The sequence below is a fragment of the Miniopterus natalensis genome, chromosome 7 (genome assembly GCF_054644295.1).
Source record: "Miniopterus natalensis isolate mMinNat1 chromosome 7, mMinNat1.hap1, whole genome shotgun sequence".
In the NCBI taxonomy this organism is placed as follows: Eukaryota; Metazoa; Chordata; class Mammalia; order Chiroptera; family Miniopteridae; genus Miniopterus; species Miniopterus natalensis.
In genome coordinates this window covers 407,877-434,612 of record NC_142087.1, presented here as the reverse complement: position 1 = coordinate 434,612, position 26,736 = coordinate 407,877, and the positions used below count along the sequence as shown (strand labels likewise).

At 37.4% G+C, this 26,736-nt stretch overlaps 1 protein-coding gene across 2 annotated transcripts in view; it reads left to right on the top strand.

Moving 5' to 3' along the window:
* The window catches only part of SPIRE1 (spire type actin nucleation factor 1), a 121,211-nt gene that overhangs the window by 30,521 nt on the left and 63,954 nt on the right, over window positions 1-26,736 (top strand). For both annotated transcript variants that reach the window (XM_087818665.1, XM_087818664.1), the window contains exons 3-4: window positions 23,088-23,321; window positions 24,357-24,482. In XM_087818665.1, coding sequence (XP_087674791.1) covers window positions 23,088-23,321; window positions 24,357-24,482 — 360 coding nt within the window. The remainder of the gene's footprint in view (window positions 1-23,087; window positions 23,322-24,356; window positions 24,483-26,736) is intronic.

Sequence of the window (26,736 nt, the reverse complement as noted above, 5' to 3'; positions counted from 1 at the left end):
GATATGCCTAAAACATTATCATGTCAACACATTTAATATGAAAATTATTACTAAACTATTTTATATATTGTTTTCATACTAAGTCTTTCAAGTCTGGTGTATATATTTTACTTCAGCTCCTCTCAGTTTGGATGAGACACACTTCAGGTGCTTTGTAGCCGCATTTGGTTAAAGGAGTAGGGAGGAGAAGGAATGGAAGTGTTTAAGAAATGAGAAATTTGTTCTAAATTATATTTTTAAAATTATGAAGCTTATTGGGGAGGCAGTAACAGCATGTTGAGGGGCTTGGTTAAAGCCTGGTAAAAGAGTAGATACATATTCTCAAGTATACTGAATAGATTTTAGGTAGGCAGGGGGGAGAGATTTACAAGCATGAATGACTTTGCTAATGGAGGGAGCATGAGTCAGAGTCTTGGTTTACCAAGTCCTTGAAGAAGTTATTGAAGACTAACATTTATTGAGCACCTGCTGTGTCTAGGCTGTCTTCTAGGATTTGGGATACACCCGTCAACAAAATAGACAAAAATTTTGGCCCACAAATGTTTGCATTGTAGTAGGGATAGACAGACAATACATATGATACATAAGAAATCTAGTACCTTAGAAGGTGACAGGTGAGTATATAGGGAACTGTGACGGGAGTGTGGTAGTGCTAGTGATGGCGGTGGGTTTGCAGTTTTTAACAAGGTGATCAGAATAGACCTCCCAAAAGGGTTACAAAAGAGCAAAACCTCTTGAAGGAGGTAAGGGAGCAGGTATATAGATATGTGGGGAAGAGCATTTTAGAGGGAATACTACACAGGTCCTAAGATGGGAGTATATCTGCTAAGCTCCTATAATTGCAGGAAGTTAATGTGGTGAGAGTGGAGAGGAATAGGGTACCAAATCACAAAGGTAGTTCTGCTCTAACATTGATATGCATGCAAATCCCCTAGGGGTCTCATTAAAATTTAAATTCTGATTTGGTTCGTTTTGAGTGGCTCCAGAGATGACACACTCTCAGGTGATGCTGCTGCTGCTGGTATTAGGACCATACTTGGATTAGCAAGGATGTAGGGCCTTAAAGGCCCTTGTAGGACTGTGTAAATAAGAGAGTTTTGAGATCACCAAAGGAATGAGGGTAGACAGAGAAGAGAAGTGACTAAGGCTGAGCCCTGGAATACTCCAACATTAAGAGGGTAGTGAGACACGGAGGTACCAGCAAAGAAGCCTGAGAAGAAGTGACCAGAAAGGTAGAAGAGCAGTAAGGGCTGTGTCCAGGAAACCAAGTAAATAAAGTGTTTATTAAAGGAAGGAGTAGGAGGTCAGCTGTGTGGAATGTTTCTTAGTACATCAGGTACGATGAGAACTGACTGTTGATGATTGAGTCTGACTATGTGGTAGTTACCCATAGCAGTTTTGGTGTAGCAGTTGTGGGCAAAAGCCCTGTTGCAGTGGGTTGAAAGGAGAAAAGAGGAGGAAAATTGGAGAAGTAAATAAAGGCAACATATTGAGGCATTTTTTTCTGTAAAGTGTGAGTTATCAGTTGTCTGTTGCTACAAGTTACTCTAAAACTTATTGGCTTAAAAAACCAAACATTTATTATCTCCCAGTTTCTGGTGGTGTTCTGAAGCTCTTCACTGGGTGGGCTGGCTCTGGGGTGTCTGGGGAGGTGCATGCCAAGGTCAGCCACCACCCGTGTTCTGCCAGGGGCTATCTGGCATGAGCTACAAAGCGACCTGCAGATGGCTGCTACTTGTGCTGGGCTTGGAGGTGCCCAGGCCAGGCCAGGCTGTGAACCAAGGCAGGCTGCTGCTAGTGCCAGGCCTGGGGCCACATTGTAAGAGATACAGGACATGCTGAAGCCAGATGCTGCTTGCTTAAGAGATTTTAGGAAAATCTGAAGCATGACCCAAGACAGGCCATTCTTATGGAAAAGCCCCTGGAGACAGCTTGGGTGGGCCCACCAGTTGGGTGGGGCTGGTCCTCAGGGGATCACTAGGGCCATGGGAACTGTGAGACAGGTTGATGGAGACTCAGATATGGTACCTGGCAGCTGTCTCTGTGAGGGGAAGTCTTATCAAAGGAACAGTGGCCTCTGCCAGCACTTCTTCTGGGAGAAAGTTGCCCCTCACCCCCTGCTCTCACCAGGGAGGAATTCAGTTCCTCCCTGTATGTCTCTGGTGACCTTCAAACTGCTGCCCCAGCGCTGGAGCTCAGAGGGAGTGAGTCCAGGTAAATCTGTGCAAGGGCCCTTTAAGAACTGCCTGGGACTCCAGCAGCCTCCGTGTCACTCAGCCTCAGTCCCTGCTGGTTTTTAGGGTCTTAAGTTATGGGAACTTCTCTTCCTGGCACTGGGGCCCTAGGCTGGGGGCCTGGTGTGGGGCTGGGACCCCTCACTCCTCAGTGGGTGCCTCTGGAGCCAAGACATCACTCCCGACTTTTATCCACCACACCTGAGATTAAGAGTCCTTAGATTAAGAGTCTCCACCCCTCCTAGTAATCTCCATGTGGCTGCTTATTTAATTCTGTAGTTGTAGGGCTTCTATTCAGCTAGATTTCAGGTGGTTCTGAATGATGGTGGTTCTGTGGTTTAATTGTAATTTTGATGTGGGAGGAGGTTTACCTACACTGCCATCTTGACCGGAAGTCCTACAATTTGTTATTTTATTGAGCCCCAGTTTCCTGTCTGTAAACTGAGGATATTAACACCTGTCCTTAAGGTGGTTGTAAGGGTTAGAGAGATCAGATGTGAAAGTGACTAGGATAGCAGTTTTGGGGATGGCCGATGCTATTATTGTTATTTTTGTCATCACCTGAATATGTGCAGATATATAGCTAGAAGATATTTATTTGCAGCACTGTTTATAAGAGAAAAACTAGAATCTGTCTAAATGTCATGCAACAGTTAGACTTGGCATTATTAAAAACAAATGAATAGCATAGAATTGTTTATGTGAAAAGGTATGGTCCATTATAGTATAAAACAGGTTATAAAATATGTAATAGGTACTGAATGATCCAGTTTTTATTAAAAAATGCAAATGACAAATATAGTAAACTGTTAACAGTGATTGCCTCTGGGATTTTGTATATATTAATTTTCTTTTGATTGTATATTCTGAGATTTATAATGAATATGCTTTGCTTTTATAATAAGAAAACAAAAGAGACATCATAGGTTTGTGTCAGGGGAGGGAGGGTCCTGTGAAGTGAAAAAATAAAGATGGAAACATACATTTTGCCTTCTTATAAATTATGAGTAACTAGCAATCTGTTCAGTTTTGCTGCGGAAAATCAAGTCCAGTCCCATGACTAAGCCAGATGAAGGGCAGGGGAGGCAGAGCCATGCCTGTTGCCTTGAGGGCCTGGCTACAAATCAAGAACTATAGTTGATTCCCATAACATTCACTCTCTTTAGGGATTTTGATGATTTTCAGCTACAAGAGAAAGTCAAAATAGGGCCAAGGTGGAAAGTATCTATTAAAAGCAAAACTCAACAGAAGAAAATGTAAGGGAAAACTAGCAGTTACAGGCCAGTCTAAAAAGATGAACTGCTATTTCTTTTAAAGCCTGTTCATGAATATTGTTGAATTGGCACAATCCATTTTCAAGAAACAGGACCTTGTGATTGTCACAAGTTATTTAAGCTTTTAGAAACCAGGAAATTTAATCTTATGTAAACCAATTCATGAGTCACAGTTAAACAAGTATAGTAATGAAGCTTTCAGATCCAGTGATGTTCTTGTATCAGATGACTTCTCAGATAATTGAAGTATTTTCAAAAATTCACTTATTTATCTTGAGTTAAGTAAAAAGTGAGTCGAATGTCCTAACAAAATTATTTTTTATTCCATTGTTTAGCGGATGTGAGAGTAAATCAGATTTTCAATTATGTGTACAGTACTAGTAAAAGGGAACATTAGCATTTTTAATTGTAAAAATCAGATAACTAAAGAGAAAAAATAATTTACTCATTTTAGTAAGGTGAGCCCTCCTGGAAACAAGCTAGACCAGGAGCATAGCCCTGAGCTAGAAGGTACATAGACACCTTCTCCCCTCTCTTCCCCTCCCCTTCTCAAACCCTTCCCCCCCCCTCCCTCCCTCCCTCCCTCCCTCCCTCCCTCCCTCCCTCCCTCCTTCTCTCTCTTTCCTTTTCCTTTTCCTTCTTTCTACAAAGAAAGCACCTACCCTGTGCCAGACACTTTTCTAGTCATTGGGGATATAACAATAGACAAAACAGATGAAAACTTCTGCTTGCATGGATTTATTCTATTAGTTATAATATATAAATAAATGTATATAAAATATTATGTGGTATTAAGTGCTATGCAGAAAAATAAAGGAGGACAAGGAATAGAACATAATTGGGCAGGGGGGTGGGTGGACAGAGAAAAGAGTATACAGTATTTTAGAAGTGAAGGTCTCTCTTCTGAGGTGACATTTGAGCACAGATCTGAATGATGTGAGGGAGTAAGACAGGCAGAAGAAAAAGCAAGTGTGAAGGCCCCGTGGTGAGATGATGCCCAGGTGGGCTAAGAGCACTAGGAGGCCAGTGTGGCTAAGGCAGGTAGTGGATGAGATTAGACAGGTAGCAGGGAGCCAGGTCATGTCATGTAAGGCCTTGTTGACCAGGGTAAGTACACACCTGAGTGAATTTGGAAACCACTGAGAAGATTTGCTGAGGACTATTACATATTAAATTTCCTCTTATCTAGGGATAACTCAACTTGCATATTATATAATTGTATTATTACATATAGGTTACCAGCAGTTTTAACGTGTGCTAAGCCACGCCACAGCCATGTGTATTTGTTTACTCTCAGTGACTGGTGAATGCACCATCTACTAGAACTATTCAGTATAAATTTAAAATTACTGTAATACATATGGAGAACTTTTGTGTCTACATAAGTAAAAATAGGTAAACTAACTAATTTGTCAATTTATTAACATATGCATTTGGGAAACCTACTTTATTATAATAACGGACTTTTGGCTTTAACAGACACCCCCACTCCCGAATTAGTCAGTTATATTGGCTACACAATACTCACAGTTTTCACCATTTCATGGCAGGACAGATTACTCCAGCCTTACATAGTAGACCTGAGTCTCCAACTGTGCCTGAGTCCCTAACTCCTGGCTGCTTCTGGGTACAGAAATGAGGAGACCGTGGCTTGCAGCCCTTTTATGGCTGTGTTTTTCTGTTGTTTCTGGTCAGTGGAGATAATGATCTTCTTTTGAGAATGGCTGTGTCTCAAAAACATGAAAAATTTTTTGTCATATATTTGGAGTGTGTTTGATGTGGAATGACAGTCTCAAAGGGTGAACTCACAGTACCACATGACTGAGAAGTTTCCCTTCACTGGCAATTCACTAAGCCAGTGTATGAATTGATAGGGATTGGGGGCGGGAGGGGTTACGGTATCTCAACTCAACAGAAATAGTTTTGTGCCTAGTGTACCAATTTCTACAGAAAAGTAAAAACAAAAATTCAACATTAAGCAATTGGGGTCCTTGCTTTGAAAAGATTTCTTTGCCAAAAAGCCTTTTGCATATATGTTTCAGAGTTATGGAGCTGAATGAAACTAAACGTCTAACCTTTTTTTTTTTTTACTGCTGTTTCCTTTCTAACTAGAGAAAGGAAGAGATTTTTATCTTATCTCTGCTGTTGCTGCCTGTATGAGCTAGGATGCTTTCAACTACAAGCAATAAAAAGTAGATCAAACTTTCATGTTTGTATGTATGTATGTTTGTGTGTCTTTGTGTGTTTATAGAAACATGTATGTATACAGACACATTGTGAAAGGGCCTATAGAAGTATTAGGGCACCCCTGTAACACTGAGCATCCCTAGCCACTCAGCTCTTGGTTTCTAAATAGGCTTCCCCATTTAAAGTAGCTGAGGTTCCTTGGAAAAATGTCTGATTCCAGGGCTGGGGCAGGAAAAGTACAAGATGAGTCAAGAACATACTGTACCAAGAACTAAGGAAGTGCACAAAATATTATGAGGGAGTATGTCCATACACTGGGACAAAGTACTGACACATGCTACAAGGTGGATGAACCTCAGAAACATGCTATGTGAAAACATTCAGGCACAAAAGACTACATCTTACATGATTTCATTCACATGAAATGTCCAGGAAAGGAAGTCTATAGAAATAGAAAAGAGGTGAGTGGTTTCCTGGAGTTGAGAGTTAGAAGGGGAGTGACTACAAATGGGCATGAAATTTGTTTTTGGAATGATGAAAAATTAAAATTTGAAAATTAGATTGTGGTAATGGCCATGCACTTTTATAAATTTTCTAAAAATTACTAAATTGTACACTCCAAATGAATTTTATGGTAAGTAAATTATACCTCAGTAAGGTGGTTTATAAAAGTTAATGGGATTTGTTAAAAGGACTCAGGAGTTAACTTGAAGAAGCTCCCATTGGCCGAATCTGGAACTGTTTGAGCATCAGAGTATATAATGACAATGGATTAAATTTGTTATGAAATAAAATAATCAATGAGTATATTTGATACATAAGTAAATACATGAATAAATAAATGGGGAAAGAGGGGAAGTTCTTTCACTACATTACCAAATATTAAATGTAGAGGAATGGTGGGTAGAACGTCATAATTTTTCAAACATCATAGTAATAATTGATTTAGGCAAGAATCATTAATGGTTATTAAAACTAGCCAGTGGAAGTTTGATGAGGACTGTGATATTGACATAGTTTTTGAGGAGCTCCCCATAGAACACATATTGATTTCAAAGGGAAAAAATAGTACACTGTAGTAATCTGGCAGAACTGTTTTAAGTGACTATTCATTTTGTATTCCTGTGTAACAATGTCGAGAAAATTATTACCATAAGTGTAGCAGTTTGAAATAAGTATACATCTATTATCTCACAGTTTCTGTGAGTTCAGGCATGGCTTTGCTGGGTCTTCTGCTCAGGGTCTGTTAGGACTTTAATCCGGGTGTCAGCCAGGGCTGGGTTATCTGGAAGCTGAACTGGGTAAGCTCCACTTCTTGCTCTTGTGCTTGTTGGTTGAATTCAGTTTCTTGTGATTGTAGGACTGACACCTTCAACTTTTGCTAACCATTGACTGGGGGCTGCCCTCAGCTCTTAGAGGCTGACTGAAGTTCCTTGACATGTGGGTTTCCCAACGTAGCCACTTGCTTCCTCACAGCCTGCAAGGGAGAGGAAACACCAGTGAGATGGAAGCAACTGCTTATGTAACATCATCACATGCTTGTAATTACAAACATCCTGTCACCTTGTCTGTATTCTCTTACTTAGAAGTAAGTCACAGGTCTTACCCACACTGAAGGGAGGGGGTCATTACAAGCCATGAACACCAGGAGGTAGGGCTCACAGGAGTACCTTACAGTCTGACACTGATGAATGTTAAAATCACCAGTGTTGGGACAAGCCAGCACCATGTGCCTCCTGTTCCACTGAAAGGGACATAACACAGTACCATATCCCAGATATTCCTGCTAAGTATTCAGAACCCAGGGAAACATGGGACAAACCAAAAACCTGGCCTGTACTCTTCAAAAGTGTCATTGTCATGGAAGACAAAGGCTAAGGAACTGTTCTAGGTTAAAGGAGATTAAAAAGATGTAACAAATGCAATGGGTGATCCTGGGTTAGAGAAAAATAGCAACAAAGGACATATTTGGGGGACAGCTGGTGAAATTTGAGTATAGACTGTGGATTGGATTGTATCAATGTTAAATTCCTTGATTTGATAATTGTACTGTGGTTATCTAAGACATCCTTATTTTTAGGAAATAAGCACTGCAATATTTAGAGAAGAAATGGGCATAATGTATGCAACTTACTCTCAGTTTCAAAAGATTATGTGTGTATGTGAGAGAGAATGAGAGAGAGAGTAAAGTAATGGGACAGAATGTTGACTTGGTGAATTTGGATAAAGGGCATATAGGAAGTCTTCAGGCTATTTTTGAGACTTTTCTGTAAGTTTAAAATTATGTCAAAATGAAGAGTTCCTAAAATCATAAACTGACTTAAATGACAAAGATGGATCCTCAAAAACTGAAAGTGCATGGGGGGCTTCAGGGTTGGTTTTACTTAGCAGCTCAACAGTCTTATGAAAACCCAGGTTCGTTCTTGTTTCCTCTTTGTAGCACACGTGTGAGCTTCGTTCTAAAGCTGGCTCCTCTTGAAGTTGTAGATGGTTGTCAGTAACGATCAGGGCCGAATGCTTTCTCGTTGAGCTGGTAACTATCCTTGCCATTTAAGGCAGTTTAAGTTTTTGGAAGTTCTAATTTAGATGTCATTTTAAACTTAAAGTCTCAAGAATAGTACAAGGGAATCCTGTATAGCCTTTACCCAGATGTATCCACTGAAGGAGACACTCTCTCCCAGAAGTCCTCCTAGCAAACCTTTCTCTGTCTCCAGGTGACTGGAGCACTGTGACTGGCCTGCTCTGAGTCGGTCCCTGATAATGGATATGGGATTGCAGTGTATATTCTTCCAATGGGGGTGTGTGTAGAGTGCATGACACATGCATGAGATTGTATGTATTGCTTTGGAACTGTCTTTTTCACTTAATTCATTGTGAATATTTTTGCATGTCATTAACTACTTGAAAATGTAGTAATTATATAGTATTGAGCTGTAAGGCTATACATTCAACAAGAGTGTAGAAGTAGAACATTAGGATTCCAGTTTCTTGTAAGTAATTCTTGGGTAAACAAACTAAATTTTAAATCTAGGAATTTATCATAAAGAAATATCAAGAGAAGTGGAATCACTAGACCAAAGGGTATACATATTTTTAAAGATTTGATCTATTTCCAAATTGTCTATGACAATTTATAATCCTACCAATAATATGAAAGTTCATTTTTCTGAATATTCAGTGATAGTATCAACATTTAAAAATATTTTTCTAACGGAATAGGCAAAAAAAATGACATCTCATTAAAAATATGCACTTCTCTGCCCTGGCGGCTCAGTTGGTTGGCGTGTCGTCCAGTAAGCCAAAAGGTTGCGGGTTCGATTCTGGTCAGGGCATATGTATAGGTTGCAGGTTCGATCCCTGGTTGGGGCTTGTTCAGGAGACAACCAATCGATGTTTCTCACATCAGTGTTTCTCTCTCTCCCCATTTCTCTTTCTCTCTCCTCCCCTCTCTCTCATCCCCTCACCTCCCTTCCTCTCTCTAAAATCAATAAATATACCCTCAGGTGAGGATTTAAAAACCCACACTTCTCTGGCACATGTGATTGAACATTTAACAACAACAAAAACCATATTTTTGGTTATTGGGTGTTTTTTTTGGAGTTATCTATTCATGTCCTTTGCTTGTTTTTCTGTTGTGATATTCATATATATGTTGGTTAAGAGTTCATCATTTAGTATGCCATATCTCTTTGTTCTGTTGCATGTGTTAACAATGTTTATAATCACTTTCTTGGCCTTTTTACATAGTATGTGGTAGTTTTGTCCTATAGAAATTAAAAAATGGATTCGTTCTTTGCTCTTAAATGTAAAAGAAGTCTTTTATGTACTATTGGCAGATACATTTTCACATTTTTTTCATAGTACTTTAAAAAAGAAATTATTTTAATCTTTACCTGAAAATTTGGGGATAGTTCAACGTGAAGGATATTATTTTAATTTTTTTCCAAGATGTTAACTAATGATTCTTCCATTTTTCTTTACTGGTTTGAAATGGAGAGTTTGTTACCTACTATATCTTTATACTATGGTTAATTTATGGGCTTATTTTTGTAATTGTACTAACCTTACTTTAGTGGCATCTATTTACAAATATTTATAATTTATACTATATATTTTTTCATCAAAACAGATTTTTATTGATAACATTAAGTAATAATTGTATTTAAAAAGGTTATTCTATGATTTAAACTTTTGTTAAATTAGCAGTTAATTTGACTATATGAAGTTTTATTGTTATTTAGAAAAACCAAACTATGTAAACAGTGATTTATATTATAAAGATATGTTGGGACAGATAGAGCCTGAAAGCAAGTGGTGATAGAAGTATACTTCTTTTGTATGGCCTTTAAAATGTAATTTGAATTTTATATGCTCTCTAACGGGCTTCTTAGGCAGAATTCAAATACTGCTTTTAATAAAGAACCAGGAATTTGAGGAGTATTCTGTTTTTTTTTTAAAATCCTCATCTGAGAATATGCTTTTAGAGAGAGAGAAGGTGGGGGCGGGGGAGGAGAAACATCGATGTCAGAGAGAAACATTGATCATTTGTCTCCTCTGTGTGCCTGACTGGGGATAGAATCCACAACCTAGGTATGTGCCCTGACCAGGAATTGAACCTGCAACCTTTTTGCGTACAGGACAGTGTTCCAACAACCAACCCACCCGGCCAGGGCTGGGAGTATTCTTGAAGGAATTATTGCTTCTAACATAATTTGAAAGGAATTTTAGGTTTGAGGTATCTTATAATCATTGTACCATTTTTAATTTAGTTTAAAAAGTATGTGTATTTAGGAAGACATAATTATACCAAATGAATATAAGAAAAATATGTTAGGAGCAAATAATAGACATAGTACTTTGTTTTCTTATTTAATGTCATATATTTCAAAAACTTTAAATGTCAAAGATAATATATACCCTTTAGTTTCGTGACTCAAGCTAATCTCTAGTGTAAAAATCCAAAGTATGTGAAATCTCTGCCGCCTCTGCACATGCATCGCTGGTCAGTGCAGTCCTGGTTGGCTCCTCACCCACATCTCCACCCCAGTGTCGCTCAGTTCCACACTGGATATGAGTGGATGGCGGTCAGCTGGGGGCAGGGAAGGAGCCTACACATTGAGCTATGCAGTCATGTGGTCATCTATGCCATTTGAGTCCACTTTTCTTCCTCCCGCCTGTGTTTTTAATTATGCCCTCTAGAAAGTGGAGCAAAGAAATGAGTCAGCTGTTTCAGGCAGGTAGGCAGATTAAAAAAATAGTGGAGACCATATTTACTCTGCTTTTTGAGTACTCTTAGTGCAAGAAGAAGCTAGGTGTTGAGGTTGTTAGTATTTAATTCTCAGCAAATTATTATATGCAGTTTCCTTTTCTTCTTGCCAAACATTCTTTTAAGTAGTTGAACTATTGGAGGTCCTGAGATGAAACCATTCATTTGGCAAATGTTCAGAAGTGTCTGGCACAGAGGTACAGAGATAACCGTACAGTTTCTCCTTAGTTTTGACCCCTTAGTTGGACGTAGGAAAGCTGTTCTGGCTCTTACCTGTTTGAGTGAGTCTTCAAGGTCTATCCATAGGGGTTAAAGCAGTACCCGCTCACCCCCTTTCCTACCACAGACATCTCTTATCCGTGGTGATGCCTGATTGACGGGGGTTTCAGACCTGTCAGCTTGTTTGGTTCTCCTTCAGGCTTGCTCTGATACACAGACCCGAAAAAGAGGGACCGGCCACATGGGCAGGCTCTCTTCAGGTTGGGAGCTGTAAATAAGCCAGATGGTTGAGTTGCAAAAATGAAATGATGAATAGCAGCTTTGAGGTAAGGGATGATTAAAATGGGGTATTTTGGTTATGTAAAACAACAAAGGAAAAAAGACAGGAAGGAATTTGTTAAGAGGTGTTACTGGCTAGAAAAAAGTAGTGGGGTGGTGAGGATTGGAGCAGGTTTTCTTACAGGTGGAGGAGGAAATATAGGAGACAGGGTTAATGGCAGGGCATTGCCGCAAAGATGGTATTAGGTTCTCATATCTACGTTGATCTTTTTAAGGAACATATAATAAATTGATATAAAGTAAGTGACAAAAGTCAGATCTCTGAACTGTATATTTTGTGAGTTGACACAATCATTTTAGATATTAAGATTAACCATGTATGAACAAAACAGTGTTTTTAAAGTAAGTCCAGTGCCAGAGTCATTTACAATATATGGATTTTCTGTGATCCACAGACTTCTCCTTCTAATGAAGTTTTATAGTGAATATCTGACATGGGTAATAACTCAGATTACAATTGCTTATGTGATTTACACTGTCAGGATATTTTTAATTTCAATTTTAACTTCGTAGGAAAAAATTTGCTCTAAGTTTCTGTGTAATAAAGGTTTAAATACTCAACATGGCCAGATTGATATTTATATTTCATTGTTCCTACCATATTTAAAAGAAAATTGTAAGTAGTATGGTGAAAGAGAAAAATGAAATGCCTGTGAAATGAAAAAAGCAAATAAGTGTATAGCAACTGTTTTAAGAGTTGGTGATAAGTTTTCAAGAAGAAAGCAGAGGGGGAAATCATTGTTTTGGTTTTTTTAGCAGATGAAATGAGCAGTTTCTAATCCTCTTTCTTGACTTTTATTTTGCCCTTTATTTCTGTTTTCTTTCACTAAAAAATAAGAAGATTGGGCTTCCTCTTTTCTAGCTGTGTGGTTTTACTAGAAAGCTCCCTGTTCATATGTAGTCTGACCAGACTGCATGTCTGCCCTTGACAACCCAGAGTGCTAAAGAACAGGAGACGATCTGATAATATATCTCTTGAGTGGGTCATTGTGTATTCCTACAATTGGCTCCTTGTAAAGCAGGTTTAGTACATCAGCATTGCATTGTGAGCCCAGTTTGTATAATTGGTGCAGTATGTCCTCTAATCCCTCTCCCCTTTTTTTTCTCTTCTTGTGGCAAATAGGTCAAGGTGATGTGGGATAAATGGGACTCAATAGAGTACGAGGCAGATATTAAAGAGCATTTTCTACAATGCCAGAAGTGGTGTACTTCTCACAGTGGTGTACTTCTCACATATTTCTGACATTTCCACAGAAGTCTCTGTCCTTAGTACTTCCACAGTGCTTTGTAGTATCTCTTGCATTTCCCTCACCCTGTCGGACTTTCTGTTTGCATGTCTATCTACTATGCTGTAAGCACTTTCAGGGCAAGGGCTGGTCCTTATTTATCTTTGTATCTATGTTTTGGTCCCTGGTACAAAGCAGGCACTCAGTAAAGGTTAGTTGGTTTTAAAAAACAGACATAACTCTAGAAGTCTAGAGTTGGACTTCTGTGATGGATGAGTTACATGTATAGTTTTCTTTTAGTAACACTTGGCCATATGGAAAAAGTTCTCACCTACTTTGTTTATACTAACTTCAATAATAGGAGGAAAGGTTAGAAAACAAAGGTAAGCAAAAAAGAAAAACCACCTGTAACCCTATTTCCATAGCAGTAATAGCTGTTAGCATTTTGTGATTTTATCTTTTTTTCCTATGTACATGTGTATGTTTTTAAAAAAAAAATGTTTTTATTGATTTTTAGAGAGAGAGGAAAGGAGAGAGATACAAACATCAGTGAGAAAGAAACATCGATTGGCTGCCTCCTGCACATCCCCACTGGGGATCAAGCCTACAACCTGAGCATGTGCCCTGCCGGGGAATCAAACTGGTGACCTCTTGGTTCACGAGTTGACAACTCAGCCACTGTGGCACACCAGCCGGGCTACTTGTGTATGTTTTTCATAAGTTATCTCACATGTGAACATACTGGTTTATAATCTAATCTAATTTTTACCTAACTAGCTCAGTGCAGTAATAGATGCTCAATAGATATTTGTTTTAATGAACATTTTTTATGTTTTCAAGTATATAATAACATTTTATTGTTACCTAATATTCTATTATATGGATATACTATAATTTATTTAACCAGTCATTTATTACTCAGTGTCTAGGCTGTTTATTCATTTAATGGGGTGTTTGATCATGCACACCTCTCTGGTTTCATCCCTCTTCCCTCTCATTCTTTACTTTGGTCAGATTGATCCACTTTTAAGGCTTTGAAAGCCTCATCTTCTTTTACATCCAGACATTTGCAATGCTGTTCCTTCTGCTCATAACACACTTCACTCTTTGCCTAGCTAATACACATTTTTCAAATCTGTTTAGCCATTTCTTCTTCTTGGAAATTTTCCTAGTCTGGATTAGTTGTCCCTCCAATGTGCTCCATAGTGGCATTTTGTAGTTACTCCTAGAAGCATTCAGTCTGCTGTATTTTAATTGCATGCTTTCTTAAATGTCTCCCACTAGACTATAAACTCCTTCAAGAAAGGAGCTATGTCTTATTTCCTGTTGCATTTCCCAGCCTTTAAGTGCAGTGCCAGGTATATAGCAAGAACTTAGTAAATATATTTTTGAATGAATGAATGAATACATGAAAGATCCCCCAGTTTCCCGTGTGTATCATTAAGTAGTGATCTTTAACAATCTCATATTTTTTATTTATCAGATAAGCATAATAAATATTTTTATTTGTAAAGTGCTTTATAGTATACAAAATATTTTCAAAACTATTATATCATTGTTAAATTTTGACTAATTTTTAGTATGCATTATAAAATAAATTTATCTGTTGTTTAAATACTTACTATATTAGTCTTTATTGGTAATTAAGTGATAATATTAGTAATTCTCATATCTTACCTTTTCTAAGTTGAGAATTTGTTTTCTAAGCAAATAGATTATATTTTAAGCCTATCTTAAGTAATGATTAACTATTAACTCTGATGAGTGTTTTGTAATTATGATTTAAATTTATTTAAAACCATAGCATGAAGCTAAAGGCTCTTATTATTATTATTTTTTTTTGTAGCTAATGGCTCATAATAATCAGGCTTTGATCAGGTAACAGGAAGAGTAATCAGACAACAGATACTTGGACAGGGATCAGAGAACCTAATAGTAACATCGAAAATTAAAGCACTTGATTAGGCTCAGAAGATAGTAGAATTGAATTCTCCACAGTTCTCTATATTGTCATTAATTTTCCTTTCTTTTCCTTCTTAACTCCTTACAGCAGTGATTCCCACTTGGACATACACACCCGTGGGGGTGAAGGGTGCTTGTGGCTGAGTCTGCTGAGGAGCTTTTTCAGCCCCTTTTCCCTTGCCCTATATTGGCGGTTATATTGCTCTCTGTGGCATGAATGATGTTCAGATGTGTGAAGATAGCAACAGGTTGGGAACCACTGCCTTTCAAGATGACCTACTGGAACTCCTCCATCAGAAAGAGCCATAGTGTTAGAGTAGAAGGGACCCTGAGTTTGGCATCTGCAGACCAGTATTGCAGTCTGCCACTGATTAATTGTGTGAATTTAGGCAGGTCATTTAATCTCTTCACCTTCAGCTTCCTTTCTGTAAAACAAAGGGATTGGATTAGATGATCTGTAAACTCACTTTTAGAAATGATCTGATTTTTCTGATGATCAAACATACAAAAATGATCTTGCTCTTGAAAGAAGAAATATATGTGAATGAAAAATGGGATTATTCCTTTGTGTAAAATGTGATGACATTGGTTTAACATATTATTAGTATTATTATACATTTAAAAATCCCTTCAAATGAATCTTCGGTAAGTAATTTCAAATTGCTGGCAATTCTTCATTATCTCAGGAAAAGGAAATTCCTTACTAATTATTTTATCTGTACTCAAACTCTTGAATCTAGGACAGTGATCTCATCTGGCCTGATTGTCTTAAATATCATCTCTGTGCTGACGACTTGATATCTGAAAACTGCATTCCTTCTCTGAAATTGCCAGCCAATTTACCAGTCCTCTGAGATACCAAATGGACATCTCAAATTTAATCTGCCTAAAACTGAATTCCTGATTTCCCTCCAAACCTGTTATTCTTGAAGTCTTCTATATTTGATCAAGACAAATTTTGGAGTTTCATTGGTTACTAATACTTAACCATCAATCTATTGACAAATGGTTTTGGTTTTACTTTCAGAATCTAACCACGAACTGCCCACTTCTCACCAGCACTCCTTCCTGCTGCCCTTATTCCACTAGAGTCTATTCTCAGTCAAGAACCAGAAGCATTCATTTTTAGTCATAAATTGTGTCATGTCACTTCTCTATTCACAACCTTCAGTGGCTCTCCATTTCCCTTAGCATAAAAATCAGTTAGTCAACAAGGTTTTGGAGTGGCACTCCATTCTCATTTCATACTTTCTTCACTTTTCTTTGGGCACACTGGTCACCTTGTTATTGACAGAACATTCCAGGCACACTCCCTCCTCAGGGCCTTTGCACTGGCTGTTCCTTTGACTGTTCCTTCCGCCTGAAACTGTCTCCCCAGATGTTCACACAACTGCCCTTTCATCTCCTTCCAGTTGCCCCTGGTGTAAGGTCTAAACTGACTTTCCTACTTAAAATTACATGCTACTACCACCACACCTCAGCACTTTACACTTTATTTTCTTCCATAGCATGTAGCACGATCTAATAATACTGTAATTTATTTGTTAATCTTGTTTATTGTCTTTCTCTTCTAGAATGCCAGCTTTAGAGGGCAGGGATGTTTTTTCTGTTTGGTTTACAGCTGTATCACTGGCTTTATAATATTTGGCAAATAACTTAATCTGCAGAATTTCTTTTCCCATCTGTAAAAATACAATAATAAATGGTCATGTATTGTTTATAGATATTATTTTGGCTAAGTACTCCCCAGTGAGTTTATATTAAGGCCGAAGAAATCGTGAGTTGCATAACCCATTTCCCAAACTACATGCGGTAACATATGCATGTAGGAGGACTGTGACTCAAGAAAGGGTGGTGTGCTAGCCTGGGTGGCCCGCTAGCCTATCTGGCCCAGGAAGCAGCGGCACTCCTTCCCACCTGTGTTAAGAATGGCTTCCTCAGGGAGTCCTCATGCTTTCTTTTCTCACTGCTCCTTTTCATGGCTAGTTCTTGAGATCTGCACAGTACTGATGCTGCTGTTCTCTCTGCTTGGGGCTCACAGGGTTAGAGGGTGTGCCTGGGCCCCAGACCACTTCTGCAGTGTATTTTCAATTTAAGGAACAGTTTATAACTTTTTTAATGGAAAAAAAGAATTTCTAGTTTTCAGACTTTATCAGAAGGGGACTCTGGAGCATAACGCATTCAGAAGTTACAAGATAAGCCTGTTAGAAAGACATTTCAGTTTCCATACAGGAAAAATCTTACTAAAACAGGCAAGAGTAAAATATCCTCAGATCTCAACTAGTCCTGAAAGTATATTATATATTTAAGCCTTTAAAGATGGCATATCGCTGTTCTTTATTAATATAAATTAATGAAGATAAACTGTACATGAAGACAATGGAAAAGTACATATTTTGATAGCCTAATATTATAGTGACATTAAAATACTCTCTGTGTAGCAAAAGGTAATTTAATCCTTAAAAATATTGTTCCCTGCTTCCCTGTTTTGACCTAGATAAAAATGAATGTTGAGGTGGTGGCTATGACTGGAGTAGAACCAGAGGGAACTGGCAGTTGGTTATTAGCGGCTGTCCTTGCCCTGACTTCTCAGGTTGTGCTTTCTTGTTTGTTTTTTCAGTTTAGCAGAGAAGCTTTTTACTTCAGAAATTATGAGGTAAGCCACTCAGAATGAGCTAGTTTTACATAAGAGCAGCTTCAGTAGTACCTGGGGCTGAGAGAAACATTCTGTGTACTGTGGAAATTTTTGTACCTTTCCTGTCCTATGTGCTTGTTTGAAGAAAGGTGGTAGAAAGAGTATGCCTGCCTTCTGTACTGAAAACCCCAGTGGGGCAAGCTGCCTTTGGACCTCCATCCTAGGTGCCCCAGTAGTGTGGTCTGTGATCACGAGTGTCCTCTTTCACTTACTGTTACCAGCTATAGCTCTGTTGCCTTTGTCTGTGTGTGAATAGAGCTGGACATTGGTTAAGTTCATGGGCTTTGAGGCAGACCTGGTTTGAGTTCTGGCTCCATTGCTTACTTAATCATTTTACTTAATTACAATTTGTTAATCTCTAGAATTGGAAGGGGATAATATGCATAATACCTATATAATAGTACTATGACAAGAATTAAATAAGATAATGCATTAAAATGTTTAGCAAAGGCCCTTACACATGTAAATAAACTCAGTAGATGTTAGCTATTATTATAAAATCTACTTTAAGTTGCATTTCTTTTATTCACTCTTTAAACAAAATATGAATAATATATATGAATAGCTATCTGTACTCTCCACTGGGTACCAAGAATATAACAGTGACCAAAACTGATGTGGCCTCCACCACACTGAGTCCAGTGAGAAAGATTTTTGTGCCTTGGAACTTGTCAATGATTAGAAGACTTTTGACTCAGTCTTAAGTAGGAAAATTTAAATTGAAGCAAGGGTAAAGTTTTAAATTCAAAGCTTAATAAAATACTGAAGTTTAAAAAATAAAAGACTTAGGAAAATCAGTGTACTTTTCCAGGGTTTTGAATAGAAGTACTTCTACAAGATTTAGATTGCCTGTAAGGACAATTAGTAGGTCAGCACTGTACAAGTAAGAAAGGGAGTAGAAAGAAATAAGGTCTGTGAAGTAGACTGGAGCAAGTCCATGGAGGTTTAAAAAAAAGTGAAACAAGGAAAGCAATTGTGAGCCAAAGAGTGAAGTCAGTAATTTTCCAGCACAGAAGCCATAACCCCTGGTGGCAGAATCAGAATTTAAGAACTGGTTTTGAAAGAAGCAGGATTTCATTTAGAAATAAGAACTCTGTGATAAATATATTCATATTTTGGTAGCCTGTTTGTTTTAATATCAGTAAATAATATGTCAGAATATGCTATTGACTGTAAGTAGTACATTTTATACATTGTAGTAAAAATCTTTTAAATATATTTTTTACTATAGTAAACAGATTATGTTGATATATTTACTTGGGAAAATCTTAATGCAAAAATTTTTTATATAATCTTTTTTATTTATTAAAATTAGGCAATTTCAGAAACAACTAAATATCCATCAACTGATGCATAACTCTGTGAATATACTAAAAACCATTGAATTGTGCACTTTTCTTTCATTTTCTGTTTTTAAAGATTTTTTAAAATTTATTTTTAGAGAGAAAGGGAGTAGGGGAGAGAGAGAAGCATCGATATGAGAGCAAAAACATTGATTGGCTGCCTCCTGCATGCTGCCTAACAGGGATCGAGCCTGCAACCCAGGCATGTGCCCTGACTGGGAATTGAACTGACAACTTTTTGGTGTACAGGATGACACCCAACCAGTTGAGCCACACTTGCCAGGGCGAATTGTGCACTTTAAATGGATGAATTGTATGGTATGTGAATTATATCTTAAGAAAGCTGTTAATTTTTTAAAATTAAGCAATTTTGAAGAATTCCTAACTTCAAAAAAGCATAAAGGGTAGACTAGATCATTTATACTGAGCTGGATTCTCCCTAACGCCTAGGTCAGTGGACCATGACTCCAGTGCATGTTAGAGTGTTAGTTCTTAAATGCAGAGTGCATTCAGTCTCGTAGGGAATTGTGGCATCATTGCCTTATTACCAGGCAGCTGAAGCCAGAGAGGTTAGGTTTCTTCTTGAGAGTCAAAACTACTAAGTGGGAGAATTGGAATCCAGACTTACGTCTGCTTGTGCCCAATCCAGTACTCTTTCCACTTCTTCAAACCATTTCTCAGAATCTTATTTTGTATATAATCCCTTACTAACTTCATGACCTCCACTGGCATGGGTGCTAGTTACTTTTTATTGGCTCTTCCTGTTCACTTGCTATGTGACTTTGAGCAGATTACTTAACGTCTCTGTGCTTCAGTTTCTTAATCAGAAGGAAGTAGGGTAAGAATAATGCCAATGTGATTGAATTATTTTGAGGATTTAATGATGTATATGTGAAGTGCTGGGAACGGTCATTGAAATAAGTCATGCTTAGTAAATGTTAGCTGTCATTTCTAATAATAGACTCTTTCAGATAGTATTTGCTTTCTTTAAGGGTCTAGAGCAGGTATGGGGAACCATTTTTCTGCCAAGGGCTATTTGGATATTTATAACATCATTCTTGGGCCATACAAAATTATCAACTTAAAAATTAGCTATGAAAAAAGCTCTTAGATTTATTGAATTTCGAGTCCCACCTGTGGTTGCCTTGGCAGGGCCAGACCAAATGATACGGCCTGGGGGCCGGACATTCCCCACCCCTGGTCTAGAGTCATGAAATATTTTTAAAAGGACAGTTAATTAAAATATACTTTCTCAACATATTTACATTATAATTTTTATGTTGGGCCTTAGAAGGTAAGCCCAGAGCAGTGATTATCAAATTTATTCAAATGATGGAGCCATTTGAATGCTTGTTACAGAACACATGATAAACTGTCTTCTAAGTTAGAAACAATTTTACTAACAGAGAATGACTTTACTGTATCTATATAATATAAATTTATTATAAGCATCCATGAAAAATCTATAGAATTAAGCCTGATCAACTCCTTCTAAATATATTTCATTTTAAATTTTTATATTTTTAAATTTGTTTGATTATCTGCCATTGAAAATGTATCAGATGGATTTGAAAGCATTATCTTCATTAATTCAAGTATTTCTGTGATTTGGGAAAGGCTACTATTGGATCTTGGTGGCCTGATGCTTTTATTTCAGTCTGTGGAATACCAAGGTAACCTGAGAGCTTGGACTGAGAACTAGTTTCATGGGCAAATGAATTAATATAGAGATGAGTCAAACTGAATTACAGCGGGTCCTCAAATAATGTCTTCTGGTTCAATATCATTTCATTATAACATTGATGAGAAAGAAAAAATAGATTCCTGGCTGGGGCCACTGTCTATGTGGATTTGCATCCCCCTCTCTCAATGTCTACATGGTTTTCTCCAGGAATTTGGTTTCCTCCCAGGGCTCTTACTTTTTAAAATTTCTTTTTCTTAAATATATTTATAGTTCACATTTATTTTAATGTTTAAGATTAGAAGTGTTTTGAGTCTTTAGAATTTTGATGATTTTTTTGTGACCAAATATATGCTGTAGGAACCTAATTCTTGTTTCCATCAATTAGCCTCTGGTAAAATTGTTTATGTTATCTGTTCCATGTTGCCATGCCTCTGGACTTATTTTGTTGGTCCATTTATTTTGTTCCTCCCATACCAAAGATGTGCAGTTTGGTGAATTGGCTTGTCTACATTGCCCCAGTCTGAGTGAGAGAGTGGGTGTATGTGTGCTCTGTAGTAGAAGGGTGTCTGGTCCAGTGTGGGTCCTGCCTTGAGCCTTGAGCTGCCCAGAGAGGCTCCCACCACCGTCCATGACCTTGAACTGGAATAAGCAGGTTGGAAAATAGCTATCTTACATTTGTGTTTTTTTAATCCCCACCTGAGGAGTGAGGATATTTTTTGTACTGATTCTAGAGAGAGTGGAGGGGAGGGGAGAGCAGGAGAGAGAGAGAAACATCTATGTGAGAGATACAAATCGATTGGTTGTCTCTTGCTCACCCTTGACCAGGGGCAGATATCAGATCTGCAACTCAGGTACATGCCCTTGACTGGGAATTGAACCCATGACCCTCTGAACATAGGTGCACAGGCCTACGCTCTAACCACTGAGCAACACTGGCCAGGGCTCTTACTTTTTAAAATTTCTTTTTCTTAAATATATTTATAGTTCACATTTATTTTAATGTTTAAGATTAGAAGTGTTTTGAGCCTTTAGAATTTTGATGATTTTTTTGTGACCAAATATATGCTGTAGGAACCTAATTCTTGTTTCCATCAATTAGCCTCTGGTAAAATTGTTTATGTTATCTGTTCCATGTTGCCATGCCTCTGGACTTATTTTGTTGGTCCATTTATTTTGTTCATTAGATTCCACATATGAGTGAGACCATGTGATATTTGTCTTTCTCTGGCTGGCTTATTTCACTTAGCATAATAATCTCAAGGTCCCTCTGTGCTGTCTCAAAGGGTAAGGATTCTTCTTTTTTACAGCTGCATAGTATTCCATTGTGTAAATGTACCACAGCTTTTTATCCACTCATCTACTGATAGTCACTTGGGCTGTTTTCACATCTTAGCTATTGTAAATAACGTTGCTATAAACATAAGGGTGCATATATACTTTTTGATTGGTGTTTTGGGGTTTTTAGAATATATTCCTAGAAGTGGGGTTGCTGGGTCAAACAGCAGTTCCATTTTTAATTTTTTGAGGAAACTCCATACTGTTTTCCATAGCGGCTGCACCAATCTGCATTCCCACTAGCAGTGTACCAGTGTTCCCTTTTCTCTGCATCCTGGCCAGCACTTGTTTGTTGATTTATTGATGGTAGCTGTTCTGGCAGGTGTGAGGTGATACCTCATTGTGGTTTTAATTTGCATCTCTCTGATGATTAGTGATGTTGAGCATTTTTTCATATGTCTATTGGCCATTTGTACGTCCTCTTTGGAGAAGTGTCTATTCAGGTCCTTTGCCTATTTTTAAATTGAATTGTTTGTCTTCCTTTTGTTGAATTGTATGTGTGCTTTATATATTTTGGAAATTATCAGATATATCATTGGCAAATATGTTCTCCCATAGAGTGGGTTCCCTTTTCATTTTGATGATGGTTTCTTTTGCTGTGCAGGAGCTTTTAGTTTGATGTAGTTCCATTTGTTTATTTTTTTTCTTTGTTTCTCTTTCCCTAGCAGATGTGTCTTCAAAAATTCTGCTACATTAGATGTCTATGTTTTCTTCTAGGATTTTTATGGTTTCATGACTGACATTTAAGTCTTTTATCCATTTTGAGTTTTTTCTTGTGTATGGTGTAATATGATGGTCTAGTTTCATCTTTTTGTATGTTGCTGTCCAGTTTTCTCACCACCATTTGTTGAAGAGATTGTCTTGATTCCATTGTATACTCTTTCTTCCTTTGTCAAATATTAATTGACCATAATGGTGTGGGTTGATTTTTGGGGTCTTTGTTCTGTTCCATTGATCTCTATGCCCGTTCTTGTGCCAGTACCAGGCTGTTTTAATTATAATGGCTTTGTAGTATAGTTTGATATCTGGTATTGTGATCTCTCCAACTTTGTTCTTTCTCAAGATTGCTGAGGCTGTTTGGGGGCTTTTTGGTTCCATATGAATTTTTAAAGTACCTGTTCTAGATTTGTGAAGTAAGCCTTCTGTATTTTAAGTAAGCGTTTGGTATTTTTGGTTTTTTAAATGAGATTAACATTTAAATTGGTAGACTGAACAAAGCAGATTGCCCTCCCTAGTATGTGTGGGCCTCATCCAATCAGTTGAAGACCTTACAGTTCTATAAAAATGTTTAATCATCTCCATTAATCACCTTTTTAATCCTAGGTTATTGAATCTTTGGGAATTATTATTTATAAAGCACTGGACTATGGTCTGAAGGAGAATGAAGAAAGAGAATTAAGTCCTCCCCTGGAGCAACTCATTGATCACATGGCCAACACAGTAGAAGCAGATGGGAGCAATGATGAGGGTTATGAGGCTGCAGATGAAGGCCTGGAAGATGAAGAAGATGAAAAAAGAAAAGTTTCAGCTATCCGGTCATATAGAGATGTCATGAAGGTAAAGCAGCAGTTTATATAATCCTGGTTTCTTTCAAGAGTTATGTCACTTAAAAAAATTGATTGGTGATTCAGCATTTGATAATAGTTCCTAGTCTTTCAGCTGAAAGTGAAATGAATAAGGAACTAAAATACTCTGGAATGTATGGTTTGTTCAGAGCTTCAATGTGGCCTTTTAAAAACCACTTTTAGGTATTCATATGTCCCTTATCATATGCCTTCAAAAGATTTATGCATTTTCTTTTTACAATGGAGTAAACAACAACTGTGATCCATTTATTTATATGAAGATTCTGAATCTGAACTATCATAACTGATTATTTTGTTTTCTTGGCCTGTCCAGTGCTATTTGTGTGTGATAAAACAAGTTCTATAGCTTAAATTGAATTTTTCTCTTCAGTTAAATTTTCCTCTATACATGCACAAAGATTAAAATTAAGGCAGATTTGTTAAATTAGTCTTAAAAGAGTATTCTGTTTAGAAGTATTTATGTATGATGTTTACTAGATTTTGTAAGCAGCATTGGCTATATATCACTTATTTTTCAACTTTGCATAAAGAACTTCAAAAACAGGAATAGAAAGGAACCGTGAAGACAGTACTTCTCAGGTATACTACAGCACACCCTGATTCTTGCTGCTTCTCAGGAACTCTGGAATGGAACTATGCAGTTATGATTCTTAAGAAGTTCAGATAGATTCTTTAGTAATTTCAGTACTCATAATCAAAATCAATAGCATATAGAAGTAAAATACCCTCATATATATATCAATTTATACTTTATTCATTTTATATTTTTTAGATGTTAAGGAGTATTTTAATACACACATACTGAAGGCCAGATAAAACTGTGCAGACGACAGATGAACTACTTGTTCCCAGTAGACCAATGATAAATAGTGATAAAAAGTGAAGAGTAAAAGGTTTTTCATTAAGGCACAAAACTACTTATGCCTCTAAAACTAAGCAGTTTTTTTGGTACAGTGTGTGTGTGTTGGAGGAGGTAAACAAGTATTGTTATCTTCCTCTTCTGTAGTTATGTGCTGCTCATCTACCAACTGAATCAGAGGCACCAAATCATTATCAGGCAGTATGTCGTGCACTGTTTGCAGAAACAATGGAGCTACATACATTTCTGAGTAAAATTAAAAGTGCAAAGGAGGTAAGTACCATTGCTTTCATATTTATTAGCATTCTGAAAGATAAACATGAATTTTCAACATTGCCTATCACATTATGTAAAGTATTTATTACTATCCTTCTGATGAGTGCTGAAATTCATTCAAGAAAGAAGCAACTATTTATTTTATTTTATTTTTTAAAAGTTTATTGTTGAGAGTATTACAGATGTCCCCCTTTTCCCCCCCTTTGCCTCACTCTACCTAACTCCCACCCCACCCCAGGCTTTCACCACACTATTGTCTGTGTCCATGGTCTGTGCATGTGTGCATTTAAGCTCTTTGATTAATTTCTTCCCGCCCTCCCTCCCACAGTCCCTCTGAGATGTCAGTCTTTTCCATGCTTCCATGTCTATGGTCCTGTGTGTGAATCCATTTTATAAAAAAGGTTTTGCTAAAGCATCCTTATAAATGGAAATAAATAATGCCAAATTAGTTTAATCAAGTTCCCATATGACTTGATTTTCACCCTTTTTCTACCATTCTTTTGTCCATTTTAAAACATGTTAGTACATCTTTCAGGAAGGGAAAGGACTTACAAAGGAGGCTACACCGCTGATAATTTAACTCTCTTTATAGTGGATTTGATTAAATATTTAATGGAGAAGATGTGAATTACTCAGATTACCCAAAATCTAATTTTTCTATTTTATTTAATTATTAATTTATTAGTGTCTATGAGTTTAAAAATATATGTAGAGTAGAAAAAGAACCATTCTAATTTACTACTAGGTAAATTGCCACATTTCACATTACACAGAAGATCATCAAGATTCATGAGATCTGTGTAAAGCAGCACAGCATCTGGTACACAGTAACGGCTCAGTACATGATAGGTAGTGGGTATTGTCCCTTTTATGACTAAAGTAGAGTTTATCTGAAACAGTAGTTTAGAACTTAGGATGAGACAGTTTGTGGAGGTACACGTAGGTATATAAGGGAGGAAGGAAAATACTAATCTGTATTAGTCAAATAAGACTGATTAGCCCTGGTAATAAGTAAATGACAGATATCTCAGTCAGATCACCCTTAATAAATCACCTTAAATATATCCATTTTATATGTATGAATTAGAGCTCTAAGCATTCCTTTTCAGTTCTAGCCAGGCTACTGCTGATAATCTTTTTATGATAGACCAATGAAAAGCTATGTCAATTTTCTTTTTTTTTTAGGATTTTGTAGAGTTGGACCCAAGAGGCAAGTCTTCCACAGGGTGGAAAGAGTGAACTATGTGTTATTTGAAAAATAACAATAAATATATCATGGAGTAGTGTTTCCTCCTAGACAGAACCAGAGGATGTAGGGTTTGAGTAAAAGCTTCAGAGTAAACATCTGAAAGCACATCCTCAGTTACTGTTTAGTAAGTAGTGGAAAAGATTACTTTTTAAGGTAATTATTGAAATTGCCTTATTCAGAGACACAAGTATTATTTTTAAGGTGGAAGTGCAGTCCTCTGGGGTTACTAGAGTAAATTAAATGGCCTCTTTTTTTTAAAGTTCTTGCAACACAGACATTCTTAGAAACCATTTCTGAGCTTAAAACACAGTATTAAGAAGTATTTTTCTACTCCCGTAGCTTAAAAATTTTTTTTTTGCTTTGCTAAACATATTCTCAGAAAGAGATTTAAACATTATGAAAGTTTATTTAAATAAAAATCTCAAGTGGAGTAAACGAACATGAGTGACTGGGACCATTGGTGGCTCTGTGGCGATGCTTGTGGCGACTGACCAGCCCCTGCCTGAGGTTGGGGACCTTGAGGTCAGGGTTACAGCCCCATCTTGCCCTATTTCCTTCTGGATCCACCCCAAATTTAGATCTGTGTAGATAATAGTTCTGTCCTGTTTTCTCATCTCCTTCTCTATTTCCTTACTTGGTCGATCTCTTCACAACCTTATCCATTCTTCTCTTGGAAAGTTCTGCTTCATTTTGAGAAAGAACTCCTCAGTACCCTCAGGCTCTTCTCAGAACACTTGTTCCCCCAAGGGTAGTACTTTATCTCTCTCTCTCTCTCTCTCTCTCTTTTGTTTTTTTTGTTTGTTAATCCTCACTTGAGATATTTTTTCCTTTGATTTTTAGAGAGTGGAAGGAAGGGAGGGAGGTAAAGAGAAAAAGAGAGAGAGAAACATCAATGTGAGAGAGATACATTGATGGGTTGCCTCCTGCACATGTTCCGACTGGGCCGGGGATCAAACCTGCAACCCAGGTATGTGCCCTTGACCAGAAATCAAACTTGAGACC